The sequence below is a fragment of the Lepidochelys kempii genome, chromosome 1 (genome assembly GCF_965140265.1).
Source record: "Lepidochelys kempii isolate rLepKem1 chromosome 1, rLepKem1.hap2, whole genome shotgun sequence".
Classification (NCBI taxonomy): domain Eukaryota; kingdom Metazoa; phylum Chordata; order Testudines; family Cheloniidae; genus Lepidochelys; species Lepidochelys kempii.
Window position 1 is genome coordinate 96244936 of NC_133256.1, and position 18798 is coordinate 96263733.

Genomic DNA, 18798 nt, shown 5'->3' on the forward strand with positions numbered 1-18798 from the left:
AAACAGAACACAGTCCCTGTCCAAGACTTTTACAATCGAAATAGACAAGACACAAAAAAAAAGAGAGGCAGAACACAATGGAAGGGGCAAAAGAGCAGACGGAGCTGACATGACATTAACAGGAACCTAATATCACATGTGTTATCTTAAATGTTTGTAGGTTTTTGTGGGTTTTTTTGTAATGAGATAAGACAAGTGAACACGAGATATTAATGAATCACTAACTGGCCCCATGCCTAGTCATTATCATTAGGCACGGTGTCATGTTTTTGGGGGAGGTAGGTTATGAAAAAATTGAAGGGGAGAGGATAGTAGTGGAGAATTGAGGAGAACGTTTCATGCATAAGAGGGAGCATGGAAGATGATGTAAAACTGCTTGCGGAAGAGATGTCAAATGTGGTCAAAATTTCATCATTGACATGCTAATAAAATGAAGTATTGTGTTTTTGTAAATAGAGATGAGCACTTAAAGCTGACAAAATACACAAAATGTTTAGCAATGATGCATACAAATATTGTGAAAGATACTGAACTGAAATGTATAACAGACTCTCTCTGGTTATGCTATGTTATACTAATGGTCAGACTTTTCAGTTTTAACTTTGCAGAATTGCGCTAGTTCACGACAGCCAGAAAATGACTACTCCACTTTCACTGTCCAAAATGAGTGATGGACAAAAAAAAAAGCATAAATAATAAAAATTAATTGTATTATTAAAATTATTTCAGTTTAACTATTAAAATATAATTGCTAATGCAAGTTAGGAAATGTAATTTATTTTGTTCAATAGGCCTGATTCTTCTTTGATTTACTCATTGAATTCCGCTGACTTCAGCAGAATTATTCATAATTTAAACCTGTCAGTGAAGAATCAGAATATATTAATTCTTTTTACCTGATGAGTTTTTTTCAATTTAAGACTGCTATAGGCACACACCCATCAATTTAAAAATAATATTTTATCTGGTTTTTAAACTTACAGTGTTAAGAGTAATGTCAAAGATTTGTATAACTAAAAAAAGATTAGAGAGATACAATCTATTTTTATTTCTAGTCTGTTTATGTCTATTTTCATTACAGTCTATTTCCCCTGTCATACACAGCAAAAGGAAAGACAAACACTTTATTTAAGAACATAAGAATGGCCATACTGGGTCAGACCGAAGGTCCATCTAGCCCAGTATCCTGTCTTCCGACAGTGGCCAATGCCAGGTGCCCCAGAGGGAATGAACACAACAGGTAATCATCAAGTGATCCATCCCCTGTCACTCATTCCCAGCTTCTGGCAAACAGAGGCTAAGGACAACATTGCTGCCCATCCTGGCTAATAGCTATTGATGGACCCATCATTCAAGAATTTATCTAATTTTTTGTTGAATCCTGTTATAATCTTTAAGGGGGGGGGAGGGAGAAAGGTAAATGTAGTTGTAGAAACACAAAAACTTGCAGGGGTCTGGGACTGGTGTCGTACCTGAAATTAGTTTTAATTCTTTTTAAAAACTTGATGATAATGTCCCTTCCACTTAACCATTTTTTAAAAATAAGAATAGAATGAGCCTTACAACTTATGTACTTTTTCCCCTGCTTTCTAATGATGAGTTGTATTTTTCTAAGTGTTTACTTATACCAAACTGGTTGTTTTATATTTCTTTGCAGTTATATTTTAGGCATTTAAAAAAAATTATTTACTCTTCTTTGCAATTAGATATGATTGGAGTAGCTTTTATGTTACACTACAGTTTTTCTTTAACAGAAGAACAATGGGGACAATAAAACAAAAGGAGATCCTTAAATTAGGAGCTGTAATATGTTGTGAGACAGTCTCAAGCAGAGAACACTATTTAGCATCTTATTTAACTCAATAATTCAATTTAAAAAACTGTGGGACAAGCTGTGACATACAGTATCTAACACAAAAAAATTTCTCAGTGACAAGGCACGACTGGCTCACAGAAACAGCAACCTTTTACATGAGCAGAGCTATGGCAGTGCAACAAGAAAATTGGTTTCTGTAATAGAGGAAGACTGGGAAATCCACCCATCCCACTGAGATAAACAGGACCACTCCCAAGAGCAAAGTTATTCACATATGTAAGTCTTTGAAGGATCAAGTCCTTAATTTATAAAGGTCTCCATGCATCCATCAGACAGAAGATCACTAAGAGATTGAACCTCAGTCCTTCTCACAGTTACTCTGCTCTCACTGAAGTCACCTGGACTCCTTCCAAGAGTAACTATTCAAGACCATGATTATCTATTTGCAGGATTTGGCAAAAATCTCTAAAATATTCATTAAATTCAAACACAAACATAAATCAATAATTAATCAATACTCAAAAAGTAAACAATTTTATCATACCTGGCCTTTATTGGGAAGTTCTGAGCAATGTCTTTCATTACCTTTAAGGCACTATAAACAGGGGTGGAGATAATTTGAGAAGCTGCTTGAAAACTTAGATCTGTAAGAAAAAAAATCACTGGAGAACACAACTATAAATCAACATCACTTATATTTTGTAAAACTCTTAACACGCACACGCAGAGAACTGGAATTCTATATTTAAATTAGACAGAAAAAAGCAGCATTAAAAGAACATTATTAAGGTTGTTAGAGGCAAGGTGAGTGAGATATCTTTTATTGGACCAACTTCTGTTGGTGAGAGAGACCAGCTTTCAAGGCAAATAGAGCTTTTCTTCACATCTGGGAAAGGTACGGATTGAAAGATTGTCTCTCTCACCAACAGAAGTTTATCCAATAAAAGATATTACCTCACTCACCTTGTCTCTCTAATATGCTGGAACCAACACAGCTACAAATACACTGCATACATTATTAAGGGTGGAAAGTCAAGCACACATAAGTTACGAAATGACAGAATTAGGGTTGCCTTGTGTAATTTCTTAGGTTTAAAAAAAAGTAGATGGATAAAACAGAAGTTCCATCATATGGCATCACATCAAAACCTATGTGGCTTATCTGCAAGGTATCTTCAGATCCACCGCACAGTCCTCTGCCACCTGAACTAATGAAGTAACTGACAGCAATAGTAGTGTGTCATCCTCTTTGTGGACCAGCACTAGAGGATGATGAAACTAACAATTTACCAGACCCAGAACATTTCCAAATGGATTGAATATTTAGGGACTTTAGCTGCTGTGCTCTATCAACTCTCCATTGAGCATGTGCAAATTGTGATTTTTCAAAGGCTTATAACTTTATCACAGGGATGACAGAAGTTACATTACTATCAATTCCCCTGACAAATTTCAAGTCCCTGCTCCAAAGCATGAGAATGCTACAGAAAGGGCATCAGAAATTGTTTAAATGGGTAAAATAAATTATTTTTTTGTTTGTTTACAATTTCAGGTTAGGCTGAAATTGTTTAAAAAAAGAGCCTGAGGCAGATATCTGGCATGGAAAATTTCAGACCAAATGGTTAAAGTTTGGCAAAGTTATAAACAACTGAAAATAAGGCCTTAGAATGGGAAATGTGGGGAAACCTTAATAGGTGGCGTTACGAGCTTCGCCTATAATAATATTTATTATTTCATCATGTGTTTTAAATTCTTAATTTCATATTTTCTGCTGGCAGTAGGTATGCCTGACCTATCTAGAATTATTTTAAAAAATGAAAATGGAAAAACACCACTCATTACCTGTGCAAAATAAATAGCATACTAGGTTTCAGAATCCAGTGAATATCTGTCATGTCTTATTGACCAATTCTTCACCCATAAAACATACAATTAATATTTTACTGTTGCGGTAGATGTGCAAATATCAGTTACACAAAACAGACAGACAAACAGAAAAAGAAATGAAGTCATATGATCATTACCCATATGAATGAAGCACATGAAGCAGAGAAAACCCTTCATAATAACAAAGTTTAGCAGCATAAAGAAAACGTGCAAAATGATACATTAAAAAAACCACAAAGAATAACTAAAAAATGTTAAAGAGTACTTGTGGCACCTTAGAGAATGCTCAAATAAATTTGTTAGTCTCTAAGGTGCCAGAAGTACTCCTTTTCTTTTTGCGAATACAGACTAAAACGGCTGCTACTCTGAAACCGAATAAAAAGTTAAATCAGAAGTACTATTATTATTATTGTTATTATTTAGATGGTGGCAATATTCACCAGGTGCTAGGCACACAACGAAGAAGTTACTCACCTTGGGCAGAAATGATGATTCTTCCAGAAGTGTGTCCCTATGGGTGTGTTCCACTGTAGGTGTGCTTGCATTGCTTCGCTGCTCATCAGAAAACTTCGGTAGTGTCCGTAAGCTCGCACATGCACTGTTTCTCCCCGTACCCCTCCATGTGACTAGTCAGTACGTGCAGGCTAACCCTCCTCAGTTCCTTCTCTACTGCAGAGTCATTGACTCCCTTCTTCCTGAGAAAAGCCACTATTACTGCAATGCATTTGGTGAAAACTCGCAGGGCGGCTGACAGGCCAAATGGAAGCACCACGAACTGGTAGTGACCTTGATTCACTACATACTTTAAGAAAAGTCTATGGCCAGGGAAGATTGAGATGCATAAATAAGTGTCCTTTAGCTCAAGGGCAGCATACCATGTCCCCAAGATACAGCAAGGAAATTATGTAAGCCAAGGAGGCCATGTAGAACTTTTAAGTTCTTGAGATATCAGTTGAGACAACACAGGCCTAAAATGGGTCCAAGAGCCCATCTGGCGTTTGGAATTAGGAAGTAGCGAGAATAGAACCCCTTTCCTCTCAAGTGAAAAGGAACCTCTTCCACAGCTCCCACCCAAAGGAGGGACTGGACTTCTTGTTCCATCGGATGCTTGTGAGAAGGGACCCTGAAGAGGGGAGAGGGACTGTGATAGAGGCGTAGAGGGGATTGCGATGCCGACCTCGAGTGCTTCGAAGATTCCTGTCCAGTATCTACGCAGGTACATTGTCTATTCTGAGGCTGTTCCTGTTCTGGTGTCAGAGATTGCTGCAGTACCAGTGTTGCAGGCACCTGATGATGCATTGCCAGGGTGTCGTTTTCTCTCTGTCTCCTTTGGCCTTCGGTACTGGGACTGGCTGTTTTCCTGGTGTTTGCAGTGTTTCTTCTTGGACACTGGGGAGGATGATTGGTGCCGAGAATCCCAGGTCATTGGAGGAGTGCTCTGCACTGAAACCGAGGTGTTTCCAAGTCCAAGCACGGCTCCGAGGCTGACCTTCAGGCCGTGTCCATGAGGATGACCTTCAAATGTGCAACTCAGACCTTCTTGGACCAGGGCTTGAAATCCCTGCAAACTAGGTAGTGGTCTTTCCTCTGAGCTTCCCCCAAGCACTTGAGGCAGCTCAAGTGCAGGTTGCTCAAAGGCACAGGCTTACTGCATGAGGCGCAGGGCTTAAACCCCAGTGACAGAGGCATGCCCCGGTACTATCCAAGTGAGGAAGTGTCCAAACTATCTAATATCTATAAAGTATTAAAACTAAACTACAAGGACTAACAACACTAAATTTGGAAGAAAAACCACTAAGAGAAGGATTGCCTAAGCAATGAGGAATTCCTGCAACTGTCACGGGAGGTAAGGAGGAACTGAAGGGGAACATGGTCGGGAGGGCCCTTTATACCAGTGCTACAAGCACGACACCAGACAGCACTGGAGCTGACCCAACAGATACTGCTAAGGGAAAAAATTCCAGAAGCTCTGCTCAGGGTGTATACACAACTACATTGCAATGGACATGTGCAACCACTCAAAGAAGAGAGTTTTGCCCAGGGAATGTTGTCCCATCCCTGCTCTGGAGCAATGGTGTGGACATTTCTTGTTCAGGTAAGTGGCAAAGAAGTCCATGGTTGGTGTCGCTCACCACCTGAATATGTCCTAAAGTACCACTGGGTTTATCTCCCACTCATGCTCATGTTGGAATTTGTGACTGAGACTGTCCACTATCAAGTTTTGAGTGCCCAGAAGGTAAGCCGCTGATAGTGTGACATCATAGGTGATAAACCAGTTCCACCGTCTCATTGTCTCTTCACAGAGCTAGGGTGATCTGGCTCCCACTTGTCGATTTATATAGTATATACATGCTACGTGGTCTGTTAAGACTCATAAGAACATAAGAATGGCCATACTGGGTCAGACCAAAGGTCCATCCAGCCCAGTATCCTGTCTAACGATAGTGGCCAATGCCAGGTGCCCCAGAGGGAACAAACCTAACAGGTAATGATCTAGTGATCTCTCTCCTGTCATCCATCTCCACCCTCTGACAAACAGAGGCTAGGGACACCATTCCTTACCATCCTATCTAATAGCCATTAATGGACTTAATCCTCCATGAATTTATCTAGTTCTCTTTTAAACCCTGTTATACTCCTAGCCTTCACAACTTCCTCAGGCAAGGAGTTCCACAGGTTGACTGTGCACTAAGTGAAGAAGAACTTCCTTTTATTTGTTTTAAACCTGCTACCCATTAATTAATTAATTAACTAACTAACTAGGTGGCCCCTAGTTCTTATATTATAGGAACAAGTAAATAACTTTTCCTTATTCACTTTCTTCATACCACTCATGATTTTATAGACCTCCATCATATCCTCCCTTAGTCTCCTCTTTTCCAAGCTGAAAAGTCCTAGCCTCTTTAATCTCTCCTCATATGGGACCCGTTCAAAACCCCTAATCATTTTAGTTTCCCTTTACTGAACCTTTTGTAATGCCAGTGTATCATTTTTGAGATGAGGGGACCACATCTGTACACAGTATTCAAGATGTGGGCGTACCATGGATTTATATAAGGGCAATAAGATATTCTCCATCTTATTCTCTATCCCTTTTTAAATGGTTCCTAATATCCCGTTTGCTTTTTTGACTGCCGCTGCACACTGCATGAATGTCTTCAGAGAACGATCCAAGATGACTCCAAGATCTTTCTCCTGATTAGTTGTAGCTAAATTAACCCCCATCATATTGTATGTATAGTTGGGGTTATTTTTTCCAATGTGCATTACTTTACGTTTATCCACATTACATTTCATTTGCCATTTTGTTGCCCAATCACTTAGTTCGTGAGATCTTTTTGAAGTTCTTCACAGTCTGCTTTGGTCTTAACTATCTTGAGCAGTTTCGTATCATCTGCAAACTTTGCCACCTCACCGTTTACACCTTTCTCCAGATCATTTATTAATAAGTTGAATAGGATTGGTCCTAGGACTGACCCTTGGGGAACACCTCTAGTTACCCCCTCTCCATTCTGAAAATTTACCATTTATTCCTACCCTTTGTTCCCTGTCTTTTAACCAGTTCTCAATCCATGAAAGGATCTTCCCTCTTCTCCCATGACAACTTAATTTACGTAAGAGCCTTTGGTGAGGGACCTTGTCATAGGCTTTCTGGAAATCTAAGTACACTATGTCCACTGGATCCCCCTTGTCCACATGTTTGTTGACCCTCTCAAAGAACTCTAATAGATTAGTAAGACACGATCTCCCTTTACAGAAACCACATTGACTTTTGCACAACAATTTATGTTCTTCTATGTGTCTAACAATTCTATTCTTTACTATTCTTTCAACTAAATTTGCCCAGTACTGACATTAGACTTACTGGTCTGTAATTGCCAGGATCACCTCTAGAGCCCTTCTTAAATATTGGCGTTACATTAGCTGTCTTCCAGTCATTAGGTACAGTAGCTGACTTAAAGGACAGGTTACAAACCATAGTTAATAGTTCCGCAATTTCACATTTGAGATCTTTCAGAACTCTTGGGTGAATGCCATCTGGTCCCGGTGACTTGTTCCTGTTAAGTTTCTCAATTAATTCCAAAACCTCCTCTAGTGATACTTCAATCTGTGACAAAATTCCTCAGATTTGTCACGTACAAAAGATGGCTCACATTTGGGAATCTCCCTAACATCCTCAGCTGTGAAGACTGAAGCAAAGAATTCATTTAGTTTCTCTGTGATGACTTTATCGTCTTTAAGTGCTCCTTTCATATCTCGATCGTCCAGGGGCCCCACTGATAGTTTAGCAGGCTTCCTGCTTCTGATGTACTTAAAAAACATTTTGTTATTACCTTTTGAGTTTTTGGCTAGGTATTCTTCAAAATCCTTTTTGGCTTTTCTTATTACATTTTTACATTTAATTTGGCAGTGTTTATGCTCCTTTCTATTTACCTCACTAGGATTTGACTTCCACTTTTTAAAAGATGCCTTTTTATCTCTCACTGCTTCTTTTACATGGCTGTTAGGCCATGGTGGCTCTTTTTTAGTTCTTTTACTGTGTTTTTTAATTTGGGGTATATATTTAAGTTGAGCCTCTGTTATGGTGTCTTTAAAAAGTGTCCATGCAGCTTGCAGGGATTTCACTCTAGTCACTGTACCTTTTAATTTCTGTTTCACTAACCTCCTCATTTTTGCATAGTTCCCCTTTCTGAAATTAAATGCCATAGTGTTGGGCTGTTGATGTGTTCTTCCCACCACAGGAATGTTAAATGTTCTTATATTATGGTCACTATTTCCAAGCGGTCCTGTTATAGTTACCTCTTGGACCAGATCCTGCGCTCCACTCAGGACTAGATCGAGAGTCGCCTCTCCCTTGTGGGTTCCTGTACCAGCTGCTCCAAGAAGCAGTCATTTAAAGTATCGAGAAATTTTGTCTCTGTATTTCGTCCTGAGGTGACATGTACCCAGTCATTATGGGGATAACTGAAATCCCCCACTATTACTGAGTTTTTTTATTTTGATAGCCTCTCTAATCTCCCTTAGCGTTTCATCGTCACTATCGCTGTCTTGGTCGGGTGGTCGATAATAGATCCCTACTGTTATATTCTTATTAGAGCATTAAATTACTATCCATAGAGATTCTATGGAACATATGGATTCACTCTACATTTTCTTTCACATATAGTGTTACTCCACCCCCCGCCCCAACCCCGCACGACCTGTTCTGTCCTTCTGATATATTTTGTACCCCAGAATGATTGTGTCCCATTGATTGTCCTCACTCCACCAGGTTTCTGTGATGCCTATTACATCAATATCCTCCTTTAACATGAGGCACTCTAGTTCATCCATCTTATTATTTAGACTTCTAGCATTTTTTTACAAGCACTTTAAAAACTTGTCACTGCTTATTTGTCTGTCCTTTTCTGATTTGTCAGATTCTTTATGTGAATGTTTCTCATCTGATCTGCCCCATACTTTATCCTCTTCCATCCCTTCCTCCTGACTAAAACCTAGAGAATCTCTATCAATAGACTCTCCTCTAAGAGAAGTCTTTGTCCAAACCACGTGCGCCTCTGCAGCAATTGGCTTTCCCCCATCTCTTAACTTTAAAAAGGTTGCAGAGCAGTTTTTAAACTAAGTGCCAGCAGTCTGGATCCACTTTGGTTTAGGTGGAGCCCATCCTTCCTGTATAGACTCCCCCATCCCAAAATTTTCCCCAGTTCCTAATAAATCTAAACCCCTCGTCTCTACATCATTGTCTCATCCACGCATTGAGACTCTGAAGCTTTGCCTACCTACCTGGCCCTGCACATGGAACTGGAAGCATTTCTGAGAATGCCACCATAGAGGTCCTGGATTGCAGTCTCTTTCCTAGCAGCCTAAATTTGGCCTCCAGGACGTCTCTCCTACCCTTCCCTACGTCACTGGTACCTACATGTACCACGACCACTGGCTCCTCCCCAGCACTACACATGAGTCTATCTAGATGCCTCTAGATGACTCTCAGATGTGATCCCTTGATCAGAGGGAGGAAAGACGGTGGCACAAGGGCCTAGTAGACACTGCTACCAAAGTTCTCTGATCAGGAACGCAGGGATGCTACTCAAGAAGAAAGACATTTCTTAGCACAAAAATCATATAATATCAGACAACAAAGACAAATGAATGTGGGAGAAAGGGATATGATATACAAGAAGAATAATAAGGGATGTTAGGCATATGGCTTATTAGTTAACTTTTGGTTTGTTTTTTTTTTAAATTAAGGCAAACATGTTTAATTCATCTCTACCCAGCTTCCTCCCACAATTAAACCTCACGTTCCCTCCACAGCAATTCCCAGATTCAGTTCTACTGGCAATAAACCCTATCCCTCACATAAGATATGTAGTTCACTCACAAGATAAATAAAGAAATAGATAAGTGGATGAATTAACCAACTGGTTTCTTGCAGTTATGGATGAAGTGTGGCTTCAGGAGTGATTTAAATTAAAAGAGGAGAGATAGGCAAGAAGAGTTGTGGACCAATTAAGAAATATTACTGAACACTTTATAGAAGAAAAATAGCTCTGGACAATGAGATTTTGAGAAAAAACATTACTAACATTCTCATAACTCCTGTTTTTTGAGACATGTTGCAAGTGTCCATATTCCACTGTAGGTATTTGTGTGCACAGGTGTTGAAGAGTTTTTACCCTTAGTGGTACCTGTTGGGGCAGCCTGAGCGTTCTCTGCTGTCTCATGCACACTGCACATGCATAAAGGACTGAGACAGCTATGAAACCATTCAGTTCCCTCCTACCCCAACGGCTCCAACAGAGAAGAGAATAAGGCTGGGTCATGGGGTGGACATGTGCAACACATTAAGAACAACACTTATGGAAAGGTTAACAACTGTTTTTCCTTCTTCTTCAAGTGATTGCAAGTGTTCATTCCACTTGTAGGTGACTCACAAGGTGGGTTTGGAGTCTATTTGAACAGGAACTTGTGATCCACGCGTCCTAATTTAGCATCTCTACTCTGTTGAGAGACTGTGTAGTGAGAGTCAAATGTGTGACATGATGATATAGTTTGCCGCTTTGCAAATGTCTAATACGGGTATCTGAGTCAGAAATGCAGCAGAGGCTGCTTGGGATCTAGATGAATGACCCAGTATTCTATCTGCTGGCTCCATGGTAGCCACCTGGTAAACACAGGCAAACACAACCAGATATCCATGAAGAAATCCTTCGCGTGGAAACCAGACTACCCTTCATTCTGTCTAAAAATGCAATGAACAAGGGAGACAAAGACTTAAAAAGATTAGTCCATTCCAGATAAAATGGTAACACTTTTCTAATGTCTACAGTGTGCAGTGTCTCCTCTCCCTTATTACTGTCAGGCTTTGGAAAGAAGGTTGATAAGAAAACTGCTTAGAGACATGAAAAGTAAGACCACTTTCATAAGAAAACTTGGATGGGGATGAAGGTAGATTTTATCTGCTTTTAAAAAAACATATATGGAAAACATATATGACACTAAATGCCGTCAATTCCCCGACTGGTCTGGCCACTACAATTACTTCTAAAAATGTTACCTTCACTGAAAGGTGCAACGGAGGCCAGGTCACTTGAAGCTCAAAGTGGACACCCATCAGCTTTGTTAAGACTAGATTCAGACTCCATGGAGGAACAGGGCTCTGTACATGAGGAAACAGTCTACCCAAACTCTTTAAAAACCTTACAGCCATCAGGTTGGGATAAGAAAAAGATCATTTACCCACAGACGAACGAAATACCAATATAGCTGCTAAGTGATCGAGCTAATCGCCAATCCTTGATGTTGTCAGATAAAAAACACAGGTCAGCACATGATGAATAGAAGCAAGAATAGGGGAGACCCCTTTTAGCCTCAATCAGATGGAAAACCTCTTCCACTCAGCAAAGTAAACTGTCCTAATTGATGGTTTTCTACTATTCAGCAGTATCTCATGCACCTCTCTGGATCAGCACTCCTCTGCTGATGTTAAACATGAAATCTCTAGGCTATCAGGTGAAGAGACTGAAGGTTGGGCTCGAGGAGGTGGCAGCAATGCTGTGAAACTAGGTCTGTGTGAAGTGGGAGTGATGTGTATAAGATGGGCCTTGTCCAATTTGACTTTGCACAGTTCTGGGCAGAAGAGGGTCAGGGGGATGCATACAGAGACCCTCTGAAAATGGCAGTAGAAAAGCATCCATCAATGAACCTGGGCTGTGTCCAGCTCTGAAGCAGAACAAGTGACATTTTGTGTTGTCCTTTGTTACAAATAGATCCATTTGGCAAGTTACCCAGAGCTGGAAAATGGACCTTGTTATAACTGGGTGAATGGACCACTCATCGTGATCAATAAACAATCTACTCAGGTGATCTGCCAGCGTACTCTGAGCCCCTGGGAGATTTCATAGATATTAAAGTCAGAAGGGACCATTATGATCATCTAGTCTGACTGCCTGCACAATGCAGGCCACAGAATCTCACCCACCCACTCCTGCAATAAACCTCTCACCTATGTCTGAGATATGGAAGCCCTCAAATCATGGTTTAAAGACTTCAAGGTGCAGAGAATCCTCCTGCAAGTGACCGGGGCCCCATGCTACAGAGGAAGGTGAAAAACCCCCAGGCCTCTTCCAATCTGTCCTGGAGGAAAATTCCTTCCTGACCCCAAATACGGCGATCAGCTGAACCCTGAGCATGTGGGCAAGATTCACCAGCCAGATACCCAGGAAAGAATTCTCTGTAGTAACTCAGATCCCACCCCATCTAACATCCCATCACAGGCCATTGGGACTATTTACCATGAATAGTTAAAGATCAATTAATTGCCAAAATCATGTTATCCCACGACCAGAAGTGACTATTCCCCTCTATTCGGCACTGGTGAGGCCACATCTGTAGTATTGCATCCAGTTTTGAGGCCCCCACTATAGAAAGGATGTGGACAAATTGGAGAGAGTCCAGTAGAGGGCAACAAAAATGAGTAGGGGGCTGGGGCACATGGCTTATGAGGAGACACATGGGGAACTGGGCTTATTTAGTCTGCAGAAGAGAAAAATATGGGGGAATCTGATAGCAGCCTTCAACTACCTGAAGGGGGGGTTCCAAAGAGAATGGAGCTCAGCTGTTCTCAGTGGTGGGAGATGACAGAACAAGAAGCAATGGTCTCAAGTTGCAGTGTGGGAGGTCTAGGTTGGACATTAGGTAAAACTATTTCATGAGGAGGGTGGTGAAGCACTGGAATGGGTTACCTAGGGAAGTGGTGGAATCTCCATCCTCAGAGGTTTTTAAGGCCTGGCTTCACAAAGCTCTGGTTGGGATGATTTAGTTCGGGTTGGTCCTGCTCTGAGCAGGGGGTTGGACTAGATGACCTTCTGAAGTTTCATCCAACCCTAATCTTCTATGATTCTAGGATGTATCCCTCCTGATGAGACTGTTTAAATTGGGATATGTAGGATCCCACTTCAGAGTTTAATAAAGAAAAGGGTACTTCCTTGGACCATGGCAGTACCATACCCATCAGTACCAGTGAAGAAGGCTCAGACCTTGAAAAAAGAGGAACTAGGGATATAATCTGTGACTTTCCCCTAGACAGTGCTGCCTAATTGGAATCCTGATGGTTGAATTCGAGGGAGCTGTCTGGTGAGGAGGTGAAGATGCTGAAGGAGGTACCTTGGGTGCTGGTGCCATCTGAGTCTCTTGAACTGCTGGTGATGGTAGCACGAAGAGGTTTAACAACTCTCTCAAAGCCTCAAACACCTCAGAGGTAGACAGTAATAGGAAGACCCATGGTGTGAGGAGATGCCAATGGAGGTGTTTTGAAAGGCCTGCACTGGGCTCTGGCGTCAATGAACTTCCTGTTTAGAGGTGTGGCCTGGGTAGTGCTTGCTCTTTGAACACACTCCCAAGTCTTTAAAAGAGCTCACTCTTTTCACATGTTTCAATGATCCTGGTACCGGGTCCGACTTCTGATGTCTCTTCTTCAGCACTGGTGACACCGAGCTGCCCCTCGGTACTGGTCGTTCCAGAAATAGATGGTAGATTCTGGGGTGCTCAGTACCCTGACCGAGGTAGACTGTTCAGATGGAAGACGTAGCACCATTCCATCAGCAGATATTTTAATTTGGCTGTCCTTTTTTAGAATGAGGCTTAAAGCCCTGACAAATATCACATTTGTTGCTCATATGAGCCTCCCCCAAGCATTTTGAATGTTCAAGTGCTAAAATTTATTTTTCTTCAATATGTTTCTTTAACATCACCTTCTGCTGCCCAATCTATTTTAGCCTTAATGGAGAATGATCATTTGAAACACAATGCTCTAAATAGGAAAGCTCTTTTATTAAGTAAGCACACTTCTCCACAATACTCTTTTTCTGAAACAACCCATAACAAATGTTCTACTTTCTATTAAGCAAGTTTGAAACAAACACATAAATAAACTAAAACAATGATTTCCTACTGTAAATGTATCCTGAGTTGAAGATATTATGGGAATCCTAACAGGTAACTGATCAGGCAAGTGCTATTAATGTGAAAACAGAAAGACTTATTAATTCAGAAACAACTGATTTTCTCCAATTATAATGGCTAAACAGGCATATGCCTAACTAATTCTCTGATGGATGTTAAGATAATAGTGCTTGAAGATGAAGCTTTGTTGCTTCCCAGAAAGAACAATGTCAGCTCTTACTAATTTTCCATTCTTAAATAACTTTATCATGACAGATTTTATACAGCAGATGTGATGGATTTAGAGCTACTCTGTCATAATTTAATACTGTATGTTGGCCTGGTTATTGAGATATTTTCTGTATGAATATATTTGTTTAATACAACAGGAAGATGTCTGGGAAAACGGGCAGGAAGGGTGAGAATAACTTATGATAAGCCCCATCGCTCCACAAAAATTTGAGAGTTATTAAGGGATAATGTCAGGACTATTAGCTTTGAAGATTTTGCCTTGCCTCCAGCTAACCAAAAACGACTCTTTTGAGCAAGGACAGGTAAAGGCCTGTAAACACAAAATATCAACAGAACCTTGGCTGACTAAAGAAAGAACACGCTTTCAAAGGAGGAGGGTATATGTTCAGGGGAACTACACTGACGCCAGGTCTACACTACAAAATTATATCGACCTAATTTAAACATCGGCATACAGCCACCACAGTTATTATCTCACTTGTGTGCATGCACACTTGGCTCCTTGTGTCAGTGATGCATGTCCTCACCAGGAGCACTTTATCAATTGTATTGTCAGTGCGGTGAATTGTGAGTCAGTACCTGAAGTCTAATAACAGTCGATGCAAGCAACACAGTGTCTGACACTAAGCAACTGACACAGTCAACCTAAGTATATTGACCGTGACTCTATGCTGCTCGGGGAGGCGGTGTTACTAAACTGGAATAGAGAGGCACTTACGTCGGCAGGAGCCAAATTTAAGCCAAGACACTTCCACTTCCAGGCAGCTTACATCAACCTAACCGTGTAGCATAGACCAGGCCTCAGGCACACAATACCTCAGGCATATCTGAAGGAGTTAGTCTGTCTAGATGAGATAGACATGCATGTAGACTGCTTTAAAATCTTCTCTCTACTGTTAAAATAAACAATACTTTGGTTATAAGAAGGCTGTCTGATCACCATATACCATTGGTCACAGATTCAGAAAGGGAAGAGCAGCAGGTACCTGAACTCAGTTGGACCTTCTGGATAAGAATGGTTGCTACAAGGTACTGTAGCCCAGGGCCAAGTCTAGTAGAGAGAGGGAGAACTGCAAAATTCCACTCCAGGTTAGATAAGCACAGGAGGCCGAACACCTGAAGAAATATGCTCAGAGAGATCATAAAGTGGTCAGAGGGGCAGTTAGCCCTGTAACTATCACAACAGGTTTTAATTCTTGCTTAGTAGCAATGCTCTGCATCTTTATATGAGAGACCTGGGTTTAATTCCTTCCTATTTATTTGTTCCTCACTTCAATTAAAAATAAGAATATTATCCTATCATCTGGCTGCTATGTGCTGCCATCTTGCAGAGCTAAAAAACAAAGCAGGGTTTGAGTCGGTCAGTATGTGGATGGGTAACCTCCGAAGTGGGAAAAAGGCTTTGGAGATTAGAACTCAAGCTATCTGGGCCAGCTGGCCTTATCTTCACTGTGCTACAAAGTTTGAACCTGGAAAGTAGCCTTTTCAAAGCCTTTACCCACTCACAAATATCAGCAAAATCCCTGTTTACCAAAGGGTTTGAGACCTTCAAACACACTGGATTATGATGTACGTGTATCTGCCAAAATGTGATGTGATATTTATAGTTAACATATTCCAGTTTTATCAAGCAACTATATTTCTCTACAGGGCTGTTTATTTTCATTCGAAAACACACCTTTCTCTTGCTCACAAATCTGCCCTCCCCTCAAACACACATTTCCTTCTGGCCCAAATTTTACACATTTAGAGACTGATATTACAGTTGAAGAAGATAAGCTTTTTGTGTTTAGGGTGTTGTATGTTTTAAATCTGGCATATTCACAAACAATAAACTGTTAAACTATTTATCATTGTAGTAAAAGATAATTTATCAGCTATTATATAAAGCATACTGTACACACACATCCCTATTGTATAAACTTTAGAATCATGTAGAAAAAAATTCTAATCTTCTCTAAGCTTTACAGTCAACTCCTCACATTCTTAACATATGATAGGTGTGATAAAAGTAATAGATTATATGTTACAGCGACACTACCTCTGACCTACTCCTGCACAACATTACTAGAAACTGTAAGAGGGAAAACCACAGTTCTACAATGATTTATAATTCAATTCAAGCTGCATTTCAGCCATAAAATATCCTCCCATAGGTCATCAGTATGGAAGCTGCATAGAAATCAACTTCTTCACAGCTGTCCCTCCATTCTTTTTTGTAAGGAAGTTTTTAAATAGCTTGCGTTCTTTCATCTGATGTTCCATTTAAAAAATTATCAGTAAGACTTGCAATGGTTTTATTAAAAAAAACAAAAACAAAACAGCATTTATAAGAGACAGAACAGAACCCGAGATGTATTTCTCTGTATTTTATCTTGACCTGATGGTGAGGATGAAGTGTTATTTTCGGTCTGACTTCATATTTAAAAAAAAAAAGTTCAGAAACCAAGTTTACCAAATTAATACCTTAAATAAAACTGTAAGGCAGAAAGATAGGTCAATTTTATCTTTTGGAGATAGCTATAGTTTTCTATAGTGTAAAGTGATTGCAACATTCCTTTAGTTTATTACTACTAAAATAAGATCATCATGTGTATGCTGTTTGAAATAATACTAACCTTTCCATGAAAGGTGAACTCTTTAGAAAGGATGGGTTACTCACCTTGTAACGGGAGTTCTTCAAGATGTATTCGTGATGCTGTATAAAAGGGCACTACAGTACACTAGTGTGGTCACCACTTTTACAAAATTGGTGATAAATCTTATACAAAGTATGCCCTGTCAGGTATCATTGGAAAAGACAGGTTTCAAAGTAGCAGCTGTGTTAGTCTCCACTCGCAAAAAGAAAAGGAGTACTTGTGGCACCTTAGAGACTAACAAATTTATTTGAGCATCCGATGAAGTGAGCTATAGCTCACGAAAACTTATGCTCAAATAAATTTGTTAGTCGCTAAGATGCCACAAGTACTCCTTTTCTTACTCAAAAAGATGTGGTCTGCTGGACGTTACTATCTTGTTATAATGTGTGTATTGACATTGTGTACAAAATTATGAAATTTTGCTATATGCTTGTATTTCAAACATATTGTAAGTCTGAGAAATACCTGCAGATGAGCTCTCCAGGAAAGACAAAGAAACTGTAAACAAACACTCCTGATGGTCAGTCTCAGAGACATCTCATACAACAAATACTACACAGAAGATGCAGGCAAAAATTTGCAGTTTGAATGAAGTTATCTCAGCCAGCAGGTAAGTGATGAACTCCCTGACCCCCTTTTCACAGCCAGAATTTTTTCCAGAAAAAGGGTCAAGATATAAACAGGGGAAAGAAAGACCCCTTGGTACCTCTTTCTTACCACATGTCTGAACTGATGAACTCTAAAAAGGAAAATTTTGAACAAAGGACTAAGGCCCCCAATACAGTAACTCCTCACTTAACGTTGTAGTTATGTTCCTGAAAAATGCGACTTTAAGCAAAACGATGTTAAGCGAATCCAATTTCCCCATAAGAATTAATGTAAATGGGGTGGGGGGGATTAGGTTCCAGGGAATATATATATATTTTTGCCAGACAAAAGACTATATATAGTCTAAAAAAAATAGTCTAAAAAAAATTTCCCTGGAACCTAACCCCCCCCCCACACACACCCCCCCACACACAGAGTATAAGTTTTAAACAAACAATGTAATACTGTACACAGCAATGACTGTGAAGCTTGGTTGAGGTGGTGAAGTCAGAGGGTGGGATATTTCCCAGGTGATGCCTTACTGCTAAATGATGAACTAGCATTTGGCTGAGCCCTCAAGGGTTAACTCGTTGTTAATGTAGCTTCACACTCTACAAGGCAGCACAAATGGAGGGAGGGGAGACAGCATGGCAGACAGAGGCACAAACTATGTGTGTGTGTGTGGGATGTGCATTTCCCCTTTAAGTACACTGACCCCACTCTTACGTGCACTACCTTGTTAAGTTAATCAGCAAGCTGAGACCACAGCTGCTGCCTGGAAGCTCCCTCCATCCTGAACCCTGTTGTGTGTCCCCCCTGCTCTATGGAAGATGGGGTAAGCAGGGTGCAGGAGCAGGGGGGAGGAGGACATCCTGACATTAGCCCAGCACTGGCCCCCACCCCTGCACAGCAAGCAGGAGGCTCGGGAAGCAGCTTCAAGGCAGAGGGCAGGAGCAGCACATGGCAGTGGGGGGAGGGATAGCTGAACTGTCGGCAATTGATATCCTGCTGGGTAGCTGCCACACAGGGAACTTAGGGAAGTGGGGAGCTGATAGGGAGGCTGCCGGTCCACCCTGGTTCCAAGTCCCCAACAGCTAGCTCCAAAGAGCTGCTCTTCCTGCAAGCAGTGGACAAAGCAGGCGACTGCCAAATGACATTATAAGGGAGCACTGC

At 40.7% G+C, this 18798-nt stretch overlaps 1 protein-coding gene across 3 annotated transcripts in view; it reads right to left on the reverse strand.

The window, feature by feature from the left end:
• UGGT2 (UDP-glucose glycoprotein glucosyltransferase 2) overlaps positions 1–18798 on the reverse strand; it is a 301272-nt gene that overhangs the window by 217813 nt on the left and 64661 nt on the right. For all 3 annotated transcript variants that reach the window (XM_073348024.1, XM_073348019.1, XM_073348032.1), the window contains exon 9: positions 2361–2460. In XM_073348024.1, the coding sequence (XP_073204125.1) occupies positions 2361–2460 (100 nt within the window). The remainder of the gene's footprint in view (positions 1–2360; positions 2461–18798) is intronic.